Raw genomic sequence first — 22,658 nt, 5'->3', positions numbered from 1 at the left:
TCCTCAGTCACCGGTGTGGGGCCTTCAGAGCTCGGAGATACCGGTGTGGGGCCCTCAGAGGTGTCGGTGTGGGTCCTTCAGATGTACCTATATAGAGCAGTGGTCGGCAGGTCATTCGGGGTCGTGCCCCCTTTTTGGGCGCCAGGCAGGGCCATTACCCCCACCTACCAGACCCCATTGCTGACACAACCAAGTTTACTGAAATTCCATACCGTCCTGGAACTCTTTGGGTATTTGTGTATCGCGATGTAAACGCGATGGGCTCGTAAGCGGATAGGGCTTTACCGTTTACGCTCCATATGTGAAACGATCTTTAGGCAAAAAATTCCGGCAGGCGGCTATTTTTCTGTTGGTGAAAGTGGCCTCTGGACCCATAATGACCGTTGGCTTATGAGCTTTTTCTGGAGATCATCTTGAGCCATAAAATCTCACTTCAAGAAGTTATAGCGGGTCCCGATTTTCTCGACACTTGTCATTACCCTCTTGAATGAGACGGAATGACCAAGGACCTTAAAAATGGGCAGCAGCGGCTTCCTATTGTCACGGGTAGCACGCTCGTCTTTTTTATGCACAGCTCCATCTCAGAGTCCGAGAGGCCGCGGGGGTCCGATCGACTCCTCCCCCTTACGTAAGCGGCTGTTAACAGACGGGCGACGGTTAAAAGTTGCAGCTGCTTTTGTACGACTGCACGGAGGGGTGAGATGGTGAGGCGAGCAGGTACATGAAAATTGGTATTTAATCAATGTGTGCTGTGCCTTTGGCCTGGGCTAATCTTTGAACCTTGGGATGCAACAGTCACGATGGCTCCATCACTGGAGCTACAAACTCTAAAAAGATAGGCTTTCTCAGAATCCCTCATTACCCCCACCGAAAGGGCTCCATTACCCCCAAAGGGGGCATTCCCCACCATTTGCCGACCCCTGCTATAGAGCCTTGAGATGCACAGGTGTGGTGGCCCACAGAGGCGCCGGTGTGGGGCCACCAGAGCCACCGATATATGGCCCTAAGAGACACTAGTATGACCCTCAAAGGCGCCGCTGTGTGGCACTCATAAACACTGGTGTGGAGCCATCACAGGCGGGTGGAGCCGTTAGAGGCCGGAAAGGGCTCTTAGATGCCTACAAGGAGCCTTCAGAAGCCGGCGTGGCACCCTTATGGGGATAAGCGTGTCTACTTAGGAGCCCTTGAGGTGCTCTCATGAGCTCTGTGGGGCCCTACCGAGCCGAAATATTACCACGGCCAGTTGCCGCCGCATGGCTCTTCGGACTATCATTCTCAGGGGCCTCATCTGCCTAGTTTGAATAGAAGGGCCTCTCAGACCATCAGTCTCATGGGCCTCCTCTGGCTAGTATAAATAGAAGGGCCTGCTAGACCATCAATCCTAGGGGCCTCCTCTGGTTAGTATAAATAGAAGAGCCTCTCAGACCATTAATCTCAGGGGGCTCCTGCGGACAGCATAAATAAAAGGGCCTCTCAGACCATCAGTCTCGGGGGCCTCCTTAGAAAAGTGTAAATGTGGATAGAGGGCCCCCTCAGATTCATTAGGAGTGGACCTCTCTAACTATCAGTCTCAGGGGCCTCTTGTGGCCAGTATGAATATAAGAGCCTCTCAGACCATCGGTCTCAGGGGCCTCTTCTGACTGGTGTGATTATAAAGGCCTCTCAGGTCATCAGTCTCAGGGGCCTCTGACTACAGTGTAGATGGATAGGCCTCCCAGACCATCAGTCACAGTCTTCTGACTATTGAGGATAGAGGGGCCTCCTCTGACTAGTGAGGGTAGGGGGCCTCGGCTAGACCGCCAGTGTCAGGGGCCTATTCTGACTAGTGTGGATGGAGGGGCCTCCCAGACCACCAGTCTCAGACCTCTGACTAGTGTGGATACAGGGGCCTCCCAGACCGCCAGTGTCAGGGGCCTCCCCAGACCAGTGTGGATATTGGGGCCTCCTCAGATCCACTAGGGCCTCTCAGGCCATCAGTCTCAGGGGCTTCGACTGACAAGTATGAACAGAGGGCCTCCTTAGATCCATCACGGCCCCTTGGATTCCGTGCATGGGGACTCGTGGAACTTATTTTTACCGAGTTTGTTTATTCTGGAAGGTGACGACGTCCTCTCAAATCGAGACGAGGGGCCTCGAGTAAAAAGTGGGTGGGCCAAAACACATGGTTGGCCCCCCCACCTCGAAAAGTGGGTGGGCACTTGCCCACCTGGCCCCCCCTGTTCCTACGCCTATGGACAGTAAGGTCCAAGGACTTCACTCAATATACCCTGCCAACTGCCAAGGACCACATTGAAGTCAGGTACACGTTAGGCAAATGGTAGACCTAGACGTTAGGCGTAGGCGGATCGCATCTGTGGATCTCAATCCTGAGTTAGTAAGCGATGTCAGTTGGGCTGGTACTGGTAATGTAGGTACCGATGAAATCCCTATCAGCTTTAAATGTTGTCAAAGTTACTTTTGCTATCCCATCGTTTTTTTTTTTGTCTATAAGAGTCGAAACTCACACCCTAAAGAATAATATTTATCAAAACGCGCCGTCCGCGCTCTTATCGCGTTTCTATATGACGTCATTAGTACGAAAAAGTCAGCTGGAGGAAAGACGAGGACAACCAATCTCATGCCTAAAATTTTTAGCTCAAACCTTGGCCGAAACAAAACATAACATTTGCAACAAAACTTCATAACACAACACAGTTTTCGGCTTTCGGCTGAGTTCCACTGTTTGTGAATTGTGGGCGTTAGGTTCTCAATTATAGCTCGTTAATTACGTATTGGTCATTTATTATATAATAACCTCAATATGAGTCCGTGGATGTAACCTGAATAAAGTTCTGCTGTTCACGCACCCTCAATTTGAAACCATTGCTATTTGCTAACAAATTGAAATCAATTGAAATTGAAAAAAATGAAATGCTGTGTCAAAAGTTGAAATTGTAAGTCAAAGTTTACTGGTAAATGTCAAGTTTAAGTCCTAAGAAGATTTCATTGATAAATTTTTCATATTTTTACATTATCTGACATCCTGAATCCAAAAATGATACTCATATGTCTCGCAAATAAAAGAAAAAAACAATCAAACCTGACCTAACCTTACCTACTTACCTACAACCTACCAACCTACAACCTACAAACCTACCCTAACCTAACCTAACCTACAAACCTACCTACCTACAACCTAAAACCTACAAACCTACAACCTAACCTAACCTAAAACCTAAAATTTTTGCTGTTTCATATTCGTATCAACAGCGTCACAATTGTAGTTAGGACCTAAACTTGACATATACCAAGTTTACTTGCAATTGATTCAACTCACTTGATGAGTTGAATGTTTTGCATTTCAGCCGCAATTCACAGATCACCAGTCACCACCTCTTTCAGGTTAATACAGTGCCATAGCCGCACTGTGCCAGCAATATTGCAAGATAAGATGGAACAGGATAGTGAGACGAACATTGCTGTAAGTCAATTTAACTTAATTGGGTTTCATATTTGTTAAATTTCAATTTTGTATTAACAATAGATTGTATTGAATAATATTGACTACTGTCAGATTTAATGTTCAGTATCTGCCTATTTTACTATAAAATAGCTGTCAGCTCACTTAAGCTGTGTATATAGGTACCTACATATCCACAGTCAGTGATTAAGTAGGTATGTCACCGTATGACTGTGCTTGGTGTTGTGTTGGCCTAACCCTGCCCTCTGATCACAGCCCTCCGATGCAGAGCTGAGCTGTAACACACCAACTAATGGCTACTATGAGCCAGACTTTTACCTAGATGTGGCCGCCACTCCGCTCTACAGCTACATACAGGACGACCTGCACTACATGAAAAAGCCTATTCATCCCTATGACAAGAAGGGAGGCCAAAAACATTTTCATGTACCAGAAGGTATGTTGGTTGCAACTAAGGTTTTAAATTTCCTCAGCTTGTTCCCACCCATGTGTTTTGTGTTCAGGTGTTGTGGTGTTTCATCAACAGTAGTGTTTCTGTATTAAGGTGCTGTTTTTCATGATTCATTTTGTTAACAATAATGCTTATTTTTTCATTCTTGTGGCAGTAGGTAATTTGATATGATCAACAGGGATGCATAGTGCACACTTTTTCAAACAGCAAACATTTTTGCTGAAGCCCTGGCACCAGCATGGGTCAGCTCTGTATCCCACCGCTGGCTCGCACAGTCCGCGAGGCCGCCCGCGCAGGTCCGTGCGTTCGCACATAAGCGGTGTTTGTTGACGCCGCGGCTGTCATCGCGCCGACACGTTCGGCCGTTTGACACGTCCCCCTTCCTCCCGTCCCGCAGAGAAGCAGCGCGGCGCCTCTGTGTCGCGCGGCAGCGGCAGCGGCAGCGGCAGCGGCCGGCGGCCCGTTTCGCGGCCTGGCATGCTGACACTGGTGGACCAGCTGGCGCAGCGCTCCATGTACGAGACGTTCTCGCGGTCCCGCTCGCAGAGCCCCGGCTCGGCAGTCAGCGCCGACGAACCCATCGAGCTCGCCCACTACCCGGACGCCAAGGTGGGACTCGCATACAACATAGACTCTATCGTGGGTCTGGGGTGGATTGGGACTGGACGGGATTATGATAAGACACCGGCTGCGTGCGGACAACCCGTATTTCGCGTGGAATTTCCTCGGTGAGGAATTTCTCGCGAAAATGGCCGTTATAACAGCGCGAAACGCGGAGAATCCCTCGGAATTCCACGAACGGTGATATAAGCCCAAGGACTGAACTTGTCTGAACTTGGACGGAATTTGATAACCACGGTGCATTTAAAGGAAAAGTGAAAGGAGGGAGAGCAGGGGCTTATTATGGCGGGATGATAATGAACTTAAAAACACCATCATAACGGCAAGGCGGGTATAGGGAGCTAGGTGTGAGGAGGCATTAGGACAGGACTGCTACATTGCTCGGACATTGCTGCTTGTAGAGAGGGGGCTGGGTGTGACAGTGAGTGATTGGTTATGCTTTCTCTCGGCGAATCATTGATGACTGGGCCCATTTTTTGTTGTTGGTTTTTAGACCCTTTCGGTCCAATTAGACCATTTCAGAGCCGGAAGGATGATAGGATATAGGGGGAGACATTGGTCTGGGTAGGCACCCTAGTGAGTCACCGGGGCTGAGCCCGTCCAGAGGACGGTCCACCCAGCCCCCAGCTACTCACTGCATCCGGCTACGGAGTGCGCTCCCTCGGGAGCAGCGGTACCACTCCAAGGGAGCAGCCCGCATGAGATAAAGTTGCCTGTCCAGCCCGGATGGGGTTGTGGTGCGGAGAAGGATTTCGTCCCTTTAAGTAATAAGTCCGTCTTCGTCCCTTTTGCGGTCGAAACGTCTGGCGTCCTGGGTCCGGCTGCAGCCGGTCTCATGAAGGAGCTTGGCCGTCGACTGACAGCCCGCACCGGCGACAAGCGCGAAACAGTCTGGCTCTCACAAAGAGTCTCCATCGCCGTGGCCAGAGGTAACGCTGCCTCTGTGCTGGCCACAGCCAGGTCAGCAGTGGGCACCAGACCAGGTCAGCAGTGGGCACCGCCGTCGCCGCCGCCATCGTCCGGACTGACCCCGACCAGGATCCCTCAGTCACTCCAGGCACCGGAAGAAGAGCCAGTTGCGGGGCCGCCACTCGATTCAGAGGCTGATCCGCCGACACACCCACCACCACCGACCCCTGCGGACGGCTTTCGTGAGGAGCGACGCGTGACACGCTCTCGGTCCTCCTCTCTATGCTGCCCCGGAGCATGCGCATGTCCCACTTTCACAAGTGGGTCCAGGGCTTGAACGCCCCGAGATACTCTTATGCCTATTTTTTTTATAGTTGCTGCGATGTTTAAAAATACCGCTACTGTTGTCCGTTTGCGATAAAATCCTGTGCCATTTCTTACCGGTAAAATATTCAGTTTCAAATTATATTCGGTAATTATCATATTTGAAATAGAATGATCAGAAGGATTTCTGTATCCTGAGGATGGAAACACGGAACGGTGTCTGGGCTCAGTGGGATCTGAGCTGTGGCATCGCAGTTCGTTCAAGTTCTGGCATAGATAACATGAATCATGTTATCTATGGTTCTGGGTTCTGGTGCTTTTCGACATTGTTTTTCCGATTCACCGGAAGCACAGTCACACTATGCTGCTGCGATCGGTTGTGCTCATTGTATTCATTCAGTTCTGGCTTCATAAACATGACCATACGTGACTTTCGAAATTCGAATGTCATGGACTGATGCTCGCTGCCGGATTCAACGGAGTTGGAATGACGTGGTACTGATAAACTGATTGACAGCGAAACATTTTGTACAGGATGATCTTTAACTGAATGATAAAAGCATGGAATGGCTAGTGGCCACCACTGTTGCCGCACGATAATTTGCCATGCATTTTACAATGTGCGAGCATGTAGAATATTACGTATTTAATCGTTTATATCACGATCTTCAAATGGTTGGCCTGAGACGACTCAGTCCTAGGACACATCCGTCGCTGCTCCGCTGTGTGACCGCGCGTGACTGTGACTGTGCGCTGAGTCCCCTTGTGACGCCACTGGCAGGTGCCGAACCCGTCGCTGCCGGCCGCCATCGAGCGGGACGACTTTCCGGCGCCGCCGTACGCCTACTCGGACCCCGAGCGGCGCCGACGGCTGTCCGGACGATCCGATGACGTCATCGACGACGAGGACGAGGTGGATGCCGACAGGGAGGAGGACCCTAAACTGAAGGTGGGTGTGGCACCGACCGTGTTGAAGGGGTGGGGAGGGCGCTAGGTCAATACCGGGTGTCAGCTACAAGGGCACTGAGGCCAAGCAGTGCACCGAGCACGATAGTTTCGCTGCACGGAAGCGTGACTGTTACTGTTTTAATGGATTGTGAGTCGGTTATTGTCGCCTTACAGCGCAGCTGTTTCGTAACGTCCTTAGAATAAACTTTCTTTGAGTGGCTGGTAAGAGCGACGTTCCCAATTTCCACAGTACATACATTACAACTGGAGCACGAACGAAAATGTTTTGTGAGGCGGTTTGCCCGCCGACCTCCACTACTGAGTACTGATTGTGCCTGGCTACGACTCAGAAGGCCAAGAAGATATTGTGTGTAAAGAAACTATGGTGGGTAGCTCCCAGGCATTCCCCAAATGCAGATTTGCTTACTGGGTCGCTGTTGAAGGGTGGCTTAGCTTGGCACAAACTGGCAGCTTCCATGTGAAAGTGAAAACGATTTGTCAGAAGTGGGATTCGAACCCACGCCTGGAGAACCAGACTGCGACCTGAACGCAGCGCCTTAGACCGCTCGGCCATCCTGACATTGGTAAGCTGCGTCGAATTCACAAATCGATACGAGTGTAGCTCCTGTTTTGTCTCTGACTGACGTCCTCTCCGCAGCGTGAGGAGGCTGAGCTCACCAAGATCGCATCCGGCATCGGCAAGGTGTTCCTGCACGACCTGCAGGCTCGGAAGCAGCAGCGTCACCAGCAGCTGACGCACCCGGACCCGCGTAGCACGTCCCGCACCCCGGCCGCCAACCGGGAGCCCCGCTACGGGATGCGCTACCAGAACCCGGTGAACGCCTGTGAGTGGCGGGATGGACCGGGCATTGTCACTGGTCTTGGCAGGCAGAGTGGGCTAGGCAGTTCTGCTCAGTCGGAAAATGAAAAAAGCTGAGGCAAATCTGCTTAAATCTGCTCTCTGATTCCTGTTAACAACAGCTGGCTTGGCTGTCGTCTAACCGGCCGGCGTTTTCTGCTCTTCAGCTCCGTCTCGGTTCCTGCACAACCGCAGTCTGGACGAGGACCTGTTTTATTACCGGTACCACGGTTACCCGCCGGTGGGATGGGCCACGCGCGACCACAGCACCCTGCCCTCCACATACAACAGTACGTCATGGTTTCATTGTACGGCAGGGGGTCATGTGTGTGTGTGGGGGGGGGGGAGGGGGGGGAGCTTGGAGACTCGGGAGTCAAAGACAGTCATAAGGAACTGAGCTACGTGGGGCAGAGCCTCATGGAGGCTGGGCTAGACGACATGTTGAACTTTGATGGGTAGTACGGGATTACAGGATGGAACCACTCATGTTACGGTAGGTCCCGCATAATTGTGGACGCTTTGCTTGGGAGTTTTCTAATTGAGCTTGCCATAATGTGCTTATTTAACTTAATTACGTTTGCTATAACTGTTGACGAATACGATGAAGACTGTCGTTAAGTTCATCCACCCCCCCCTTGCCCCGTCATTGAGTCAATATTTTGACTGCTTGCCCCTGCTAATGCTTTTGCAAAACACTCTGAACTCCAGCTTAGACCGCTGTAGCATCACCCATGCAGCAGCGATCGATGTTCCTTTAGCTTACCACCTACCAGCTGCCCTGTAACCGATCTGATTCAGACAGCGCGGAACAAGAAAGTACGGTTACAGAACGGAGCCTGTCGTGTTCTGTATGACTATTTCATCTGATACAACACCGGCCGTCCGAACATAGCAGTGCCTTGGCAACCCCGGTCTGACAATGACCTCACTCTGGTCCTGACGCAGCCGTTTTATGAAGGCTCTGAGGTTTTGAATCCGTTCGGCTGCTAACGCTTAGCCCAGACGTGTTAAACGAACGGGATAGCCCGTTGATTTAATTTAACTGTGATAATTGCAGTTACGCGGCAGATCAATAGCCACCCGCTTGTCACTTCGTAGCGGCACGACCAGATCCCGTTAGCTCATATCTCAGTGGTGACCTGTCGTTTTGGTGTCAGACTTCCGTGCTTGTTTCAACTAAATCCTGCCGTCTCCTGTCTTTGCCCACCGTTATCCGATGGTGCCGCTAGCTTTCCCAAATCCCGTCTTAACCTGAGCTGAACCCGTCCATATCGTCACGGTACGTGCGCTCCCCATCCGCAGCGGCGTTACGCTTTGCCGCAGCAACGACCATGGAGTCAGCAGTGGCCGTGAGGGTGCCAGGGCTCCGGTATATCATGTCTGATTATATTCATCGCCGGCTACTTGTGTGCGGCGAGGGGCGTGGGTAGTTGGCAGCCCATCATCGTTTGCTCTTGATGTGCTGAATTCAGTCATGCTGTGTCATAGCTCCTACCGAACCCAGCTGCAGCCAGTGCTGATCCGCGTCATAACGTATGCTGGTCACTGCCCACTCCTACCCTTGTGCTATGACTCACACTGAACATAGTAATTGCACTATTATATCACAGTTTTGAAGTATCTTGTCATTCTAAAGTTTGTCGAAACCCGTACAATTCGTGCTGAACCCGTACAACTCTCCGTTTGGCTCTTTATAAAGTCTCCCTAAACTCACTTTCACCCTTGTGTGCCATGTTACAGCCCAGCTTCAACTCTGCCCAAAACCTCGTTGAACCTACCTACCTACCTATGCTAAGGTCCGCAATCATTGCTTTACCCGGCTTGCCTCGATATATCTGCTAAAGTTAACTCCGCTGCGGCCCACCCTAACCGCTGCTGGGTCCCCGCTGGGCCTGCCACAGACCCCGCTGTAACGCCCGCTGTAACCTGCCGTAACGCCCGCTGTAACCCGCTGATCAGGTCGACTGGCGCCGCCGGAGCGCCGCTTCTGCACGCTGCCGGCGGCCGGCCGGTACGGCGGTCTCCTGAGCGGCGGCGGCGGCGGCGGCGGCTCGGCTCCCTCTGTGACGGTGAGCGTTCCCCGTGACCCGCCCCGTCGTGACCCGCCCGTTTCCGGCCCTGCTGTCAGTGGCCAGCGCACTGCGGCCCTGTCCAAAGCCGGGCTACGGGCTGGCGGCCAGCGGGTCGCTGGCAGGATACGTGACTGGCGCGCACAGCACGCCGCATCTGTCCGTGAGTGGCGGCCGGCCCGGTCCGGCCCGGCTGCTGCATGTCCGACTGCCTGGGGAGAGGAGGGCGGCGCAGGGACGCGGCAGAGCGACGGAGCACCGGTCCGGCCGGAGATGGCGGTGTTGTGTGCAGTGTAGCCGTGTCATGTTTGTGTGCTGGTGTTGTTAGGTAATTTCTGGCAATGAACGGATGTCTGTTGTGAGTGTATGAGTGAGGCGTGCTTTTGACGTGCGCGTATAGACGTGCTCTCCGTGTGCGTGTGTTTGGAGTGGGTGTGTGTGTGGGGGGGGGGGGGCAGCACCGCTGCTTGTGCTGGTGGCAGCGCTGTGCTGGCTGCAGATCCGCTGAGTGGTGGAGGACACGGCGTCACCGGGGAACCAGCGGTGTGAGGTGTGCATTGACTGGTGGCTGGGAGAAATGTGCCGGTGTATATGGCTGGTGTAGCATATCGCAGAGTTAGCGTGTTATTTACCCTGAACCTCCAGCTCAATGTTGACTTATATTCTGACATATTTGACGCACGAGCACCCCAACCCGTCAGTGTTCTTTGTTGATCCGTCCCCATAGTTGGTAAAGTTTTGCCCAATTTCATTACATACTGCTATGCATATCGAGTCAGATTTCATAGATTTATCGTTGTATGTTTTGACAGATTAGGCATACTGCGTATGTTAGTATGGTCATTTACTCCTAATTCGCATGGCATGCTGCCCTGACGATATTGATTTGTGTTGTGCGTTCATTGTTTACAAATAGTTCGTGCTGAATAATGGTCCTATTCTGATAAAGGCATCTTGCAGCTGGCGCCCCATTTACCGGTAGTTTCAGGCTGGGCTTACGACGTCTCACAGATGTACACAAATTTATCAAAGAAATGACATGACAATAGTAGACGAACTGGTTGGAGTGATCGAGGCTCAACCTTTACATTCATTTTGCAATTCAATCGGTCCCGGTCAATTATCTGTATTTTGGTCACCATTTTGTCAGTGTCTACTTGCTGATGACCTTGCTTTGTCGTGTTTGCTGCTCATGAATGCGCTCTCTCAGTTTGTGCTTGATGGTGATATCTTGGCACGGTACCGCTCCATGCTGCTGTCGCCTCTCATTTTAACCCGTTCGGCCGTCACCGTTTGATTTTTCAGTCTGACGGCCGCGACTACACGTTTAGTTCCATTCGTCACCGCCAGATGGGAGACACCCAGTCGGAGGGTAAGCTATTCCACAGTGGACGCATTGGGTGTGGTGTGTGCCGATTGAATTGTTTTCTAGGACGTGCTTGCGGTCGCTTTTTACGGAAAACGGCGGATATCTGACATGTGTGTTTCTTAGCAATCAGTATACTTTGCGTGAAACCCAGTGCCCGTTGTCAAAGTGTCCCTCAATCTAATCGCTAATTGCTTTCACAGCTATGATTCATCACTTCTCAACGAAACAGTTGAACGCTCCTCTCCGGTACCATGGCATCCTTCATCCCTACCACCTGTGCAATTGGTTACCTTATCGCCTGCCATTTCAGGCTTCAGCCCGCTGACGCCGTGTCCCTCCGGCAGACTCTCTGGCCTCGCTGCTCGACGGCGACCGGCTGGCACTGGCGGCGGCGCCGGTCAGCTCGGGGCGCGACCCGTCAGCCGTTTCCTTCTCTAGTGTGCCCATGCCGCCGCAGACGGACCCCCAGAGCCCGTTCTACCGGCGCTCGCGACACGCGCCGCTCTACACACCCAACCTGGAGAGCAAGTACCCGGCGGCGCGACTGCGGCGCGACAGGAATCGCACGCTGCCAGAGGACGTGGATGGCACACAGCTGGAGGTGGGTGACTGGTGGACTGGAGCTCTGTCAGCTACCGAGCTCGGTTTCCATCGTTACTGGCTGTCATGCCGCATATGTTCGGTTATTTCTGATGAACAATTCGAAGTATTAGAAGGGCTCATTTTTATGGCTCCTGTTCACGTTTTTTTTTTGTTCATTGTTCCCTACTTTATCGTATGTTTTTGTTGCTAATAATTGAACTATTTCACTTGCCTCTCGCCAACCTCAGGGTGCTGCTTTACCGGTACCCCGTTGCTTCACTCCCTGACCGAACAATGCCCGCTCTATTGCAGCGCCACCTGACGGAGGACGAGTTCGTCAGTGTGTTCAACATGAGCTCTGCCGAGTTCTACAAACTGCCCGAGTGGCGGCGCAAGAAGCTGAAGCGGGCTGTGCACTTATACTGAGCGCCGGTCTGTCGGTCTGTCTGGTCCGTCTGGTCCGCCAGTCTGGTCCCTGCCGGTCCAGTACGACCAACAACCGTCGGACCGGACCGGTCTGCCCGCGCACACGGCTGCCTCAGCCCGGCGCCGGGAGAGCTTCCGCTTCACACCAGGGACAGCGGCCCGCTTGTTGACAGTTGCTGGCTTGTTTAATGGGCCTGCTAGCTAAAGCCAGTCATGAATGCGTGTTTGGCGGAGTAAGGCGTTCTGCTGCGGTGACAACCAGCTTGAAGCACGCACAAAAGCTGCCTGCTGCTGTCGCCATTCGCAACAAGATTTGCGAGGCGCTCGAGAAGCTTCATTAAAACTGTTTGCTTTTAAACTGCAAAGTAGGAACTGCCAGTATGGTGCTTATGTCACCTCGAGACGAGCTCGCTGGTGGAAAACTTTGGCACCGGATTCGCCCCCACTTCAGCCCAGGACACCGCTTTACCTGCAGGGAAGTAGCAGTGAGCTTATGGAACGGATGGTAACTATTCAGGAATCTCAGAACATGGCATCTGGTCAGAATTGTTTTTACTCTGACCGATCTCGTTACGGCATTTATTATCGTGATGGCGAAACATCTCATGACCGAATTTCATTTGACGCATGGTTGTCAAATGTCAAATGAAGCTGATGACTGGCTTGCATCCCGTTTGATCATTTTAGATGGTACTTTTACTTACAGGCAGCTAATATGATCTGATGACCTTTTATCGCGACACATTCCTCACTGGTGAGCAATATGCTGATTGTTGTATGTGGTTGTTGGCCGGAATTCAGTCACTTCTGTTGAACATGACACTTTTGACCTTTTTAGCTTGCCGTTTTACCGAGTGTATCATTTGTCAGCTGGTCGGTAGGTGAGGGTACCGAGATGGAAATGTTGGGTGTGATGGGCGCGGGGTTTGTGGTGATCATGTAATCGCTCCGGTAGTTTCGAAAGCCAACGCGAACTCGCACCGGTCTGTGTTCCTTGTGTTAGTTGAGCAATCGCAGTTATAGTATGATGCCACTGTTAAAGGTTAATTCAGTCAGGGCGTCATAGTCTCCGCATGTTTAGTTACTCTTATCAACGGCGTATTTTAAGCGAAGCCCCATTTGCAGACCCAATCGCCAGACCGCGCGTGGTTTTACTGTTGAGCGATAGCTTACATCATTAGGGGATTTATCCGCCAGAGTTTAGGAGGGACACCGCACAACACGCACCTGTGACGGCCAGGGATAGCCCTCGCGCAGTGCGTGCCAGCCAAACGCACGTGCCATGCTGTTCAACACTGCCATAGCCGGGGACCGCTGCGTACCGCGGTCACCGTGTATAATTTCACGGCCCCCGCTAGCTTCCAATGGCAGCGCATAGTGACGGCTGCTGCGTCTACATTCCAGTGCATGTGCCATAGGCAGCCAGTTACGCTCGCATACGGCCCCGCACCGTTTCTACATCGAGAGCTTTGAATCATCCCACGCGGTAGCTTCTCTGCTTGACTGGTGTTTGCAGGCAGCCGTCATTTCGCCAGAACCCTCCCCAGTTATGCCGATTGTCGGACTTTGTAAACGTCGTCTGTCACCGCTGTGATCATCTGCGAAAGGCATGCGTCCCCCCGCCCCCTCCCCCTGCTTGATAAGCGTTTGTTAATGGACCGTTTTGGGTTTTTGTGGATCTTTGTTTAAGTGCCGGCTGTTGTTTTAGATGTTTGTTTTTCTTTGCATGACATACCTATTGTATTCCAGTGCACCGGTAGAGCCGATGAGTACCAACACGCCGCAAATATACTGCAGCAGAGGCTTATTCAATTCATACTTTCCGTTCCGAGAGCCTGACGATTGGCGATCGATATACCTATCCGTCCTCTGGTGACGAGGTCGAATATGAAGCTGTCTAGTTAGCTTCGCCTGGCGACACTGCAAGGGAAGCTAGAAGGGGTCAGTCTTATGGGACATCAAAGTTTTCACTCGGAACGAACTGCATTTCACGTGGGTGCTTGGTTGTTGCTGCGACTTCCTGTCCCCACACCAGGCATCGAGTAACCGGTTTCTTGCCGAATAACATTTTTTTTTCGATCATCGCTCGGCCATAGCGTAAAACAGACAGTACCTATACAAACATGCAGCCCCTTTATTTCACATTGGCCTTACAACAGGTCATCAAATGTAATAAAATACACTGAAAATATTCAATATGCATGGGAATCAGCACGACCTTCGTCATAATATAACGACAGGTAGACATTTTACATGTCCGTGTTCCACATCACCGAACATAATAGGCCACCAGTCACCATCTATGATCTAGCAATTTGACATTGGCTCTGACGACATGACATTCAATTCCCGCTGCAACAAAGGTCAGGTAGCAGGGTCGTCAGCCGCCGTCTTCGGTGGCTCGTCGGCGAGCAGGTCGAACTTGTAGACCACCACGCGGCCGAAGAAGTCCGTGCTGGTGTTGAACACTACCTTGACGTGGGTGACGGGCTCGGGACAGTCGACCGGGAACGTCTGCAGCCGGTTGACGTTCTCCGGATAGAAGGCGTGCAGTCGGCGCAGCTGGTCGGGCGCGTCGCCCGCCTCCAGCCAGCAGTCGCCGCCGGCGAACCCGCCCTGGAACTGCAGCTGCAGTTCGGTGGGACGGCGCGGCGCCGCCAGACGGGCGCAGATGTACTGGGGACTGCCCTGTGGGTGAGCCAGTTCAGACAGGTGAGAATCATTTTTAAATTCTCGCTTAAAAATCCCATTATTTATCTACTTGATTGTGCATATAATGAAGAGAAAGTACACACAATGATGCTCAACCATTTTTTCTTATTTATTTATTTATTTATTTATTTATTTATTTAACCTTATAAATTTAATCAGCCAGCTTTCATGAAAAACAGGTTTCACCCCATGGTGCAAAGTAGATGGCTACTGAAAAGTGAAATGCAGAACAAATGAGTAAGTAGTAATTAGTATCAGTTTGAGCAGTGGTAACAGTTCACTGTGCCAGTGCAAGGAATTTCATTTCCGGGGCTGTTCATGGGCACCGCACACTACTGCGTGCAGTGTGTGCAGCAGGCGTGGGGGTAGGGGAGGGGTACACAGTCAGTATGACATCACAAGGCTCCGTGTGGTGGACCACACACAGCCAACGCTGTGGCCAGACCCAACTGACCACAGTGATCGCTGTGTGTGAACTGTGGTGATGGAAGACTGACTTAGGAACACAGTGGGCAGAGCTTGGAGGCTGTGTACGGTCCTCCCGCACACAGGGCCCCCGTGAACATCCCTGATTCCGAAGCTGATGAAATTTCATACAAAAAAATCTGAGCATTCAAGGAGAATGCAAGGGTCCAATGAAAGCCAACTCAGCATGTTATGATTGGAAAGAGAAAGGCAGATGTAACCGCCTGTTCAGCGCACCATTCGTTTTTGCTTTGCAATAGAAAAATAAGCACCTGATGAGAGTTCCAGCATGTCTCTTCATCACCATCAGTCAAGTATTTGCTGCCAAACTGCTTGACATCCCTATTCAAAACTGAACTGACAGTTATCCGTGCATCAGGCAAAATACTAATGACCATAATATTTCTCCACTGCCTTCTTGAAAGAGCTATATATCCACATAAAACCCCACAAAACACTAGTTTCTAAACCATTCTAAACATTTGCAGTGGTGCGCCACAAAACCCTCAAAGTATGCATCGTATATTTTGATATATTGATATTGTGATTCCGAAGTGCAAGATTCTATGACGTCATTAGCGAAACCCGTTGGTGAAATATTGATTTTAGCGTTTTTAACGCTTTTTCCGTCGAATTAAATAGTTATTAGAAATAAATTTCTTAGCTGTAAAATAAATATATTTACTGATTCAGATAGAATTTCCTGTTTTTAACCCTTTTGAATAATACTAGCGAGCAGCGATAGCATTCGGTGTCCAATCAAAATCTGAGGTTTGTTTAATAAATCAAGACTTGCAAAATAAATGGATTGTTGAATTCGCTGAATGGGTGAAGATGGGAATTCAGTGCTGCCAGATTTGGAGGATTTCCGCAAATCTGGAGGATTTTGAACTCTATTTGCGGACAAATTTCGCTTTTGGAGGATTTTTGATTCTGGAGGAAAATCTGGAGGATTTGTCGCCCGATTATTATATTCAATTTCATGGAAAAATATAACACATGCAATACTAAAAAGGCATTTTCCTGCCCAGCGTCACCCTACCCGTTAGGATATATCACGCCTCACCGTGAGACTGCAGAATGTCTCAGTCTGTAGCTATATCTACGAGGGTCGAGGGTACCAAACTACTGGCTGTCTAAGGGGGACATTTGGGGCAAATGCCCCCGGCCCCCCTGCAGCGCCCGAAATCGACGAAAATATTCGTTTTTTATAATAGGAAAACTAAACAGCTTTTATAAGAAAAGGTATCTTTTAAACTGCACAGCAGTGCGAAAGGATTCGAAATCCGATGAGTTTTTAGAATTTGGTGAAACTTTTTTGGGGGTATAGCCCCCCGCAGCGTCCAAGACCGCCTTTCTATATCTACCAATAGGATTTGGAGGAATCTGGAGGATTTTTTGTAACTGATCTGGAGGATTACAGCCTTCCCCATCTGGCAGCACTGTGGGAATTTTGAATCGAAGTGTGAGCGCGTTTGTAAGATTCTTGGTAAGATTGAGGTTGTGGCTGGGCGCAAGCTGAGTGGCTTGCTGGAATTAAATAATAATGACAGCGCAGTGAAGCTAAGATTTTTAATCCATTCAAGCTTGTAACGCTGAACAGGTGAGCTGAAGTACTTTTGGGGAAAGGGATGGTGTGCACTGTTTGTTCATGGATTAGGTATTCCTGTCGGAATACTTCATCCTGATCCATGGTTTGTTGTAGGATTAAAACCAAAACAAAAAGTGTCTTGGATTTATTTGGTGTTAATCGACACAGCAATATGCTAATTCCATAACGAGTAATATTAAGGATGTGTTTGAGCCAAACTGTCAAGGAAGATAGTGATCAAGATGGCCAAAAATTGAAATTGCATTTATTGTGACTTTATGCCTATTTACTTACCATCATAGTTTCTTGTGTTTTTTTTCTAAACATTTTCATTGCAGTATTAGTTACTTGAATTCATCAGACATAATATGGGCCATCGCAAATGACCTTTGAAGCCCATGATATCTGCCTTAGATCAGCTTTTTGATTTGTAGCCTAGCTTTTTCTGGTTCCGAAAGTGCTGAATGGTCTCAGTCTGTGCTTCTGTTGTCTGATATTTTCATGGAAGGGGGAAGATTATGCACTTGTTATTTTGTACAGTGATAGTGCCAAGCACTTCTGTAGCCATATAACCATATCAGCTGTATGTGCACATTTCAACTGCTGGCATGGTTATTGGTTAAGATTTAACAAATGCATGCTGCTGTCCCAATTGCCCACTGGATGCCAGATGCATTGATCATGGATCTATTAATTCTCCCCACTTCTGCAGTATCGGTGATGTGTTGCGTCAGCTCGCCACCGATCTCATGTGGCTCGTTCGAGTCGCGGGTGCCGATCGCCTCTTTAAACTAACTCCCATGCGAACATATTTTTTGCCACCGCGGTGCGTCGGTAGCGCGCGTGACCTCCATTGAGCTGTTTGCACAAGAGTACGCAGGATTGGGCGTGTTTGCCAATGATCTGGGTGGGTCGCTTCGCTCACATACGTGACGGCCGCTGGACAATGAAGGTCGATAACATAGCCTGCTGTATCCGCTGTGATTGATAATCTATTGCTAGCGGCTGTATTGATGTCTCTTTTCGTTCATTGTCCAGCTTTTGTTCTGTTCAATGTTCATGAAGGGAAGCTAAAGAAGCCATGCATGATGGTAATGATTTGCTATGCTCCCCTCTTTTCATTGCTTACAAGTGTCTTGGTTGTCGGTTACCTCGAACTATTCGCTAGCAAAGTGGCAAGACAAGAAGCACGCTGCACGAGGCTGCTGCCTTCTCACTCATCTCAGCTTGCTGTCCTGATATATGCTGGTGACACCACTCACAAATCGATGCCGAGTGATGCGTAACCCCGCACCGGGCCGGTGAGCCGCGGCTGCGCCGCCTCCCTGCGGTGACATTGGGGTCACGGTAATCGGATAGGGTGCGCACTGCTCGGCACGCTCGTCTGCCGCCACGCGCTCTATCTGCACCTCGACCCCGGGCGGCACCTGGCACGGCGGCGTCCCTGCTTTATTCAGACATGCCTACCCTTGGCAGCGCTAGTGCTTTGCAGTGGCTTCAGTATGAACTTCGAGGCAGGTCGATGTTTGATTGTGTATTTGATTAATAAGCAATGCCTTCTTGGCTCGGTTTTACGTTTCCACAGTGCGTGCCAAGCAACAAATCATGCGAATTTAGCCCTGGTGATTGATTGCGTTTTATTGCCGCCGTTTATGGGCAACACCGTATTGCTGAAATTGAGCCTGCCATTGCGCCGTTGAGCGGACCGCAGACGCCGCTCCCGACCGTTCGTTTTCCGTAACTGGATCCTATCGGCGTGCTGCGGGGCGTGCTGCCTGTCGGGGGCGTGCTCTCGACTGTCGACATCAACGCACCGCACCGTGCATACCACAGCGCCGCGCCATGGTGGTGCGACCAGCTCCGGGCGCCGGGCGGTCCAGAGACCCGCAGAGGCCTCGGTGACCGGACCGGCGCGGCGTCACCAGGCCGCCGTCACCAGCCGGGGTGTCACCAGGCGGTGTCACCAGGCCGTCTCCTCGGTGCCCGTTGCGTCACCGGGTTAATGCTGGTCGGTGTATATTTACGGCGGAGTGATTGCTGTGATAGCCGCGAGTCCAGGCCTGCCGGCCGAGCGGCGAGTCCCGCAAAAACTGGCTCCTCGGTTAAATTAACAGCTGTTTGTCAGAGACGGATGGGGCTAGGATGCCGGTTTGTGGTGTTTTTAGAGAGGAAAATCGTTATGCAAGTGCCTGGTGATCTCCAAAGAAATTATTTTCCCCAGTGGGTTTAGGAGCGCTACCAAGTTGCAAGCACACCTTGATCGCGAATCGTCATCGGCCGAGTCATCGGCTTCGACTCAAACAATAGACTCTTTTGTCGTGTTCCTTAATCATTCACAAGCTTTTTGCCATTCACCTGTGGCCAGTAGCATAGTGTGTGCTGTCCTTCGCTAATATTTACATTAGTGCGGAACGCCGTTTGGTTCGAAAACCATCGCCATTGTTCCCCTTGATTGTCCATGCTCATCAAAGTCCACATTCCGAAGCCCGACTGCTATACACCGTTTACGCAAGGAACCTCCGCCTATTTCGTGATTGCTTTGGGATGGTTTGCCGGTTGAGGCCACACAGGCTGTGCCACTTAAAGACCTCACTGACCAGGCACCGCTTCAGTTCGTTTAGACTAACCGTCGTGGGATGAATAATTGCTGAATTATGTATCGCTTGGTGGGCGGTCGTGTCACATCATAGCTTCTTTTCTCGGGAGTGTGACAGCGAAGATGTCTCTATAAAACCGTTCTCCCCTGTGCCGACTGCTGAGGCTAGCTCTCTCTGGTATCGACAGCGATCCGTGTTGTTTCGCAGCGGTCCGTGCCAGAGCATTTGTAAGCGCGTCAGCAGCAGCTGCCGGGCCAGCTGCCGATCCGTCACGGCTGCGTCTTGAGCCGGTGTAATTTTCCACTTGAGGAGAGCCGGTTGTGCTGGCGGCAAGGCCGTCGTGCCATGGCCGTGCCGTGGAGAGGAGTGGATCGGTCCGCCGAGCGGGCTATTGTAGTCTGCACAACCCGACCGAGGTGTTCGGTTTCATTCATTCAGTCCGCCCGTCGCCATTGAGTAAACATTGCCGGTCATGGTTTGTGTTTGGAAATAGCGAGAGCTAGTCATGACCTTTCCTCCTGGCGTATCACAGTATCAGCAGAACGAATAGATGAAGCGATGCGACTTCCAGTGCAAGTGAAAGGATTATGGTTCATGTCCTGGACTGGCTTATCTTTAGGAAAGTGTTTGGGCTACCGGGAACTGGTTGAGTTTCCCTTGCCTCAATAAAACTGAAACACACAAAATATCTACTCCAGTTTTAGAGTTGTGATGCGACTACCGTTTTATATCGCACACTTGTTTCCTGCTACATCTGCTTATCAGCGCTTCGAGTGATGCACCATTGACATTTTGCTGTGTCTGGCCGTGTGAATGTGTGATAGTATAGTAGTCACACCTGCTCCACGATTCCCATTGTTCGGCGGCTGAGCCTCCAAGGCCCGGCGGCGGCCCTGCGTGACATTGGCCAATGCCGGTTGGCGCGCGCCGTGTCGCCTCCATCAGCTGCTGATCGGGCAGGCGGTGCCGCCGCTCATTGTCACCCTGTTGTGCCTCGGTCAGGCTGACACACAGCACGTCTAGTGGACGGCTGATGCTGGTCCTCCCCCCTCAGCTGTGGCCCGGCCCGACCCCGCCGTGCGCCCTTTGTTCTGTGTATTGTGTCGGCTCGGGACACGATGCATGACAGAGCCGCCGGCGGGATCTCGTGCAAGGTCAAGGGCAGCCGCTGGCGCCGGCGCTGTTCCGGTGCGGTGGTGAGCTGTGTTTTTCTTGTAACGTTCAGCGTCGGTGCTTTCTCTCGACATACCTATTTGTTATCGACATATCTTTTGACCAGGGTTGAGAAACCAAGCAGATTCGTGCGATATAAAACTTGGGCAACCAAAGACCACTCTGTGAATTGTAAGAAGTTTCAACCTATTTCAACCTGTTATTTCTCCGGAACTTCGTTGTGTGTCCGGTATGCGTAGGCGGCAGTGGCTGCGTGACCCGACTGACCGGTCCGGGCACGGTAGCTGGCAGCGGCGGCGGTTCGCTGTGCTCTGCCGTTGCGCCGCCGCCGGCTGCGTCGGCTGGTTGAGTCACGGCCGGCCGGCCGGCCGGGGGGTGGGCCCCGCGCGGCGGCGGCAGCGCGGCCCGCGCAGTCGGTCCCCGGAGGCCGCCGAGGCGGGGTGAGTGTCGCGCATGCCGTGAGACCAGTCGCCGCTCCGTGTCTCCGCCGCTGCGAGAGGCGGGTTACTGTGCTGTGGGTCGTGTTTACTGTGTGTGGTGGCTGGTGCTCTTAGCCCGGACTACTCGCTCCGACTGGTGCCGGGATTTGCAGCGAGTCGCCGCTGAGACTGCGGTCTGGAGCAGCTCCGGCCGACCCGTCACCCGCCGACCTTTGGCCGGCAGCGCGGTGAGTGGGAGTAGCGAGCGGTCACCCGTCACCCTCCCCTCCCCCGGCCTCGGCAGGTCCTTCTCCCATCACAGTGCCGTCATAAGGCTGTCACGGCGCCCGTCACAGCAGTGTCAGAGCATCAGTCACAACCGTGTCACAACGACTTCACAGCCGTGTCACAGCGGCGTCATAGCAGTGTCAGAGCATCAGTCACAGCCGTGTCACAGCGCCCGTGACGGCCGTGTCAGGGCGGCGTCACGGCCGTGTCAGAGCGGTGTCACGGCCGTTCGGCGGCCATTATTCTGTTTGCCTTCCGCGCCGCTGCCGGCGCTCCCACGGGCGCCGATGACGCGCGGCGCGTCCCCTCTGCCCTCCCCTCCCTTCTGGTCCCCTCTGTCTGCGCATGGTCACGGCATGGGCGCCCGCCCGGCGCGGCGCAGCGCACCCCTTCCCTCTGCACCGGGCCGGCTCCGTCAGCCGCCGCCAGGTGAGGTGGAAGCGCGCCGCGAGCCGCCGGCTGATGGCTCGATTTATAGGCCCGCAACAGACGGTAGCCGCCAAGGGCACTGTGTTCGTCCCCGCCTCGTCCCCGTCTCGCCCAAGCTCGTCCCAGAGCGCTCATGTCCACAGCGACGTAGCGATGAGACGGCACGGAGCGCGTGTGCGCGGGCGTTGATTGTGTTAGGCCGCCGCGCCGCGCCTGGACGCGCTATATTTAGAGCCGGAGATCGAACTGGCCGGCGGAGAGTCAGAGCGGCGGTGGCTCTGCGCCGCTCTGCTCAATGTTCACTGCACGGCTCCGGCGCTAGTCGGCTGGCAGACTCGAGTAATCTTGGCCAGACCGACCGGCCGCTATTCAGCGGGTGTGGCGGCGTGCTGGTGAAGAGCATGCTGCGAGACAGCGACTCTGTACGCCGCGACAGACGGGGTCGTGCTCGGACGGACCACCTACGTCGGGCGGGGCTCCTCGCTCCTGGGTGGCCGGTGGTGTCGGAGAGACGCGTGTGTGCGCTTCCGCGCCCCGCTCCATCCGCGCCCGACGTCGCCCTTCTCCGGTCGTGTGTTTTGTCGTCTGTGTGCTCTCTGGTCGGACTCGCCTGTTCTGCCGTGTTTACAGCTGACTCAGCGTCTGGCTCAGTTAGGATGGGCGTTCTTTTGTTCCGTTTTTGCTGGTTGTTTCCGTATTTGCTGCCGGGTGGCATCAATTGATGCCGTTTTTAAGGACGGACGTGACTGCTGAAGTGCGTCGCGTTTGGGTAGTCATGTTTGCGTCTCGATCCTCATGTAGTCATTGAGTCCATTGTTCACGAGCTGTAGCTATACATTATACAATGTTCTGTTTCGGTACACTAATAGTTAACACCGAGGCCGGTTTAACATTATGATGTTGAATGACATCATCCAATGAACGCGGACACGGTCGGTTTTAAGCTTGCCCGGGAATCCGCCTTAT

At 52.2% G+C, this 22,658-nt stretch overlaps 3 protein-coding genes and 1 non-coding gene across 7 annotated transcripts in view; 2 read left to right on the top strand and 2 right to left on the bottom strand.

Moving 5' to 3' along the window:
* The first annotated feature begins 2,644 nt into the window (after positions 1-2,644).
* On the top strand, positions 2,645-13,830 carry LOC122382452. 3 transcript variants are annotated; one of them, XM_043367768.1, is made up of 11 exons: positions 2,645-2,720; positions 3,382-3,460; positions 3,716-3,896; positions 4,309-4,520; positions 6,547-6,714; positions 7,372-7,558; positions 7,740-7,862; positions 9,532-9,641; positions 10,947-11,013; positions 11,355-11,611; positions 11,905-13,830. In XM_043367768.1, exons 2-11 carry the CDS (start codon positions 3,431-3,433, stop codon positions 12,016-12,018), a joined length of 1,449 nt encoding a protein of 482 aa, XP_043223703.1. In that variant the 5' UTR covers positions 2,645-2,720; positions 3,382-3,430; the 3' UTR covers positions 12,019-13,830. The 3 variants fall into 3 exon arrangements, with proteins under 3 accessions (XP_043223703.1, XP_043223705.1, XP_043223704.1); XM_043367770.1 differs by lacking the exon at positions 9,532-9,641 and adding an exon at positions 9,701-9,804 and having other exon boundaries at positions 2,659-2,720; XM_043367769.1 differs by having other exon boundaries at positions 2,694-2,731.
* On the bottom strand, positions 7,210-7,293 carry Trnal-cag. The gene has a single exon. It is a non-coding gene; the product is annotated as a tRNA-Leu (tRNA).
* Positions 13,831-14,138: 308 nt separating the features above from the next.
* On the bottom strand, positions 14,139-15,712 carry LOC122382489 (nuclear receptor 2C2-associated protein-like). The gene is made up of 2 exons (XM_043367879.1): positions 15,468-15,712; positions 14,139-14,706 (listed from the first exon to the last, which is right to left on the bottom strand). The coding sequence occupies exons 1-2, from the start codon at positions 15,591-15,593 to the stop codon at positions 14,383-14,385; spliced, it is 450 nt and encodes a 149-aa protein (XP_043223814.1). The 5' UTR covers positions 15,594-15,712; the 3' UTR covers positions 14,139-14,382.
* Positions 15,713-16,665: 953 nt separating this feature from the next.
* The window catches only part of LOC122382495 (SLIT-ROBO Rho GTPase-activating protein 3-like), a 64,138-nt gene continuing 58,145 nt past the window's right edge, over positions 16,666-22,658 (top strand). Inside the window, exon 1 of one of the 2 annotated variants that reach the window (XM_043367889.1) lies at positions 16,666-16,798. The gene's annotated coding sequence lies outside the window, so the exon portion shown is untranslated. Of the gene's footprint in view, positions 16,799-20,965; positions 21,224-22,658 lie in introns of those variants that run through there. The other variant, XM_043367890.1, reaches the window with a different exon arrangement.

Source organism: Amphibalanus amphitrite, unplaced genomic scaffold (genome assembly GCF_019059575.1).
Source record: "Amphibalanus amphitrite isolate SeventyFive unplaced genomic scaffold, NRLGWU_Aamphi_draft 000140F_arrow, whole genome shotgun sequence".
NCBI lineage: Eukaryota > Metazoa > Arthropoda > Thecostraca > Balanomorpha > Balanidae > Amphibalanus > Amphibalanus amphitrite.
This window is presented reverse-complemented; position numbering and strand designations above follow the sequence as displayed.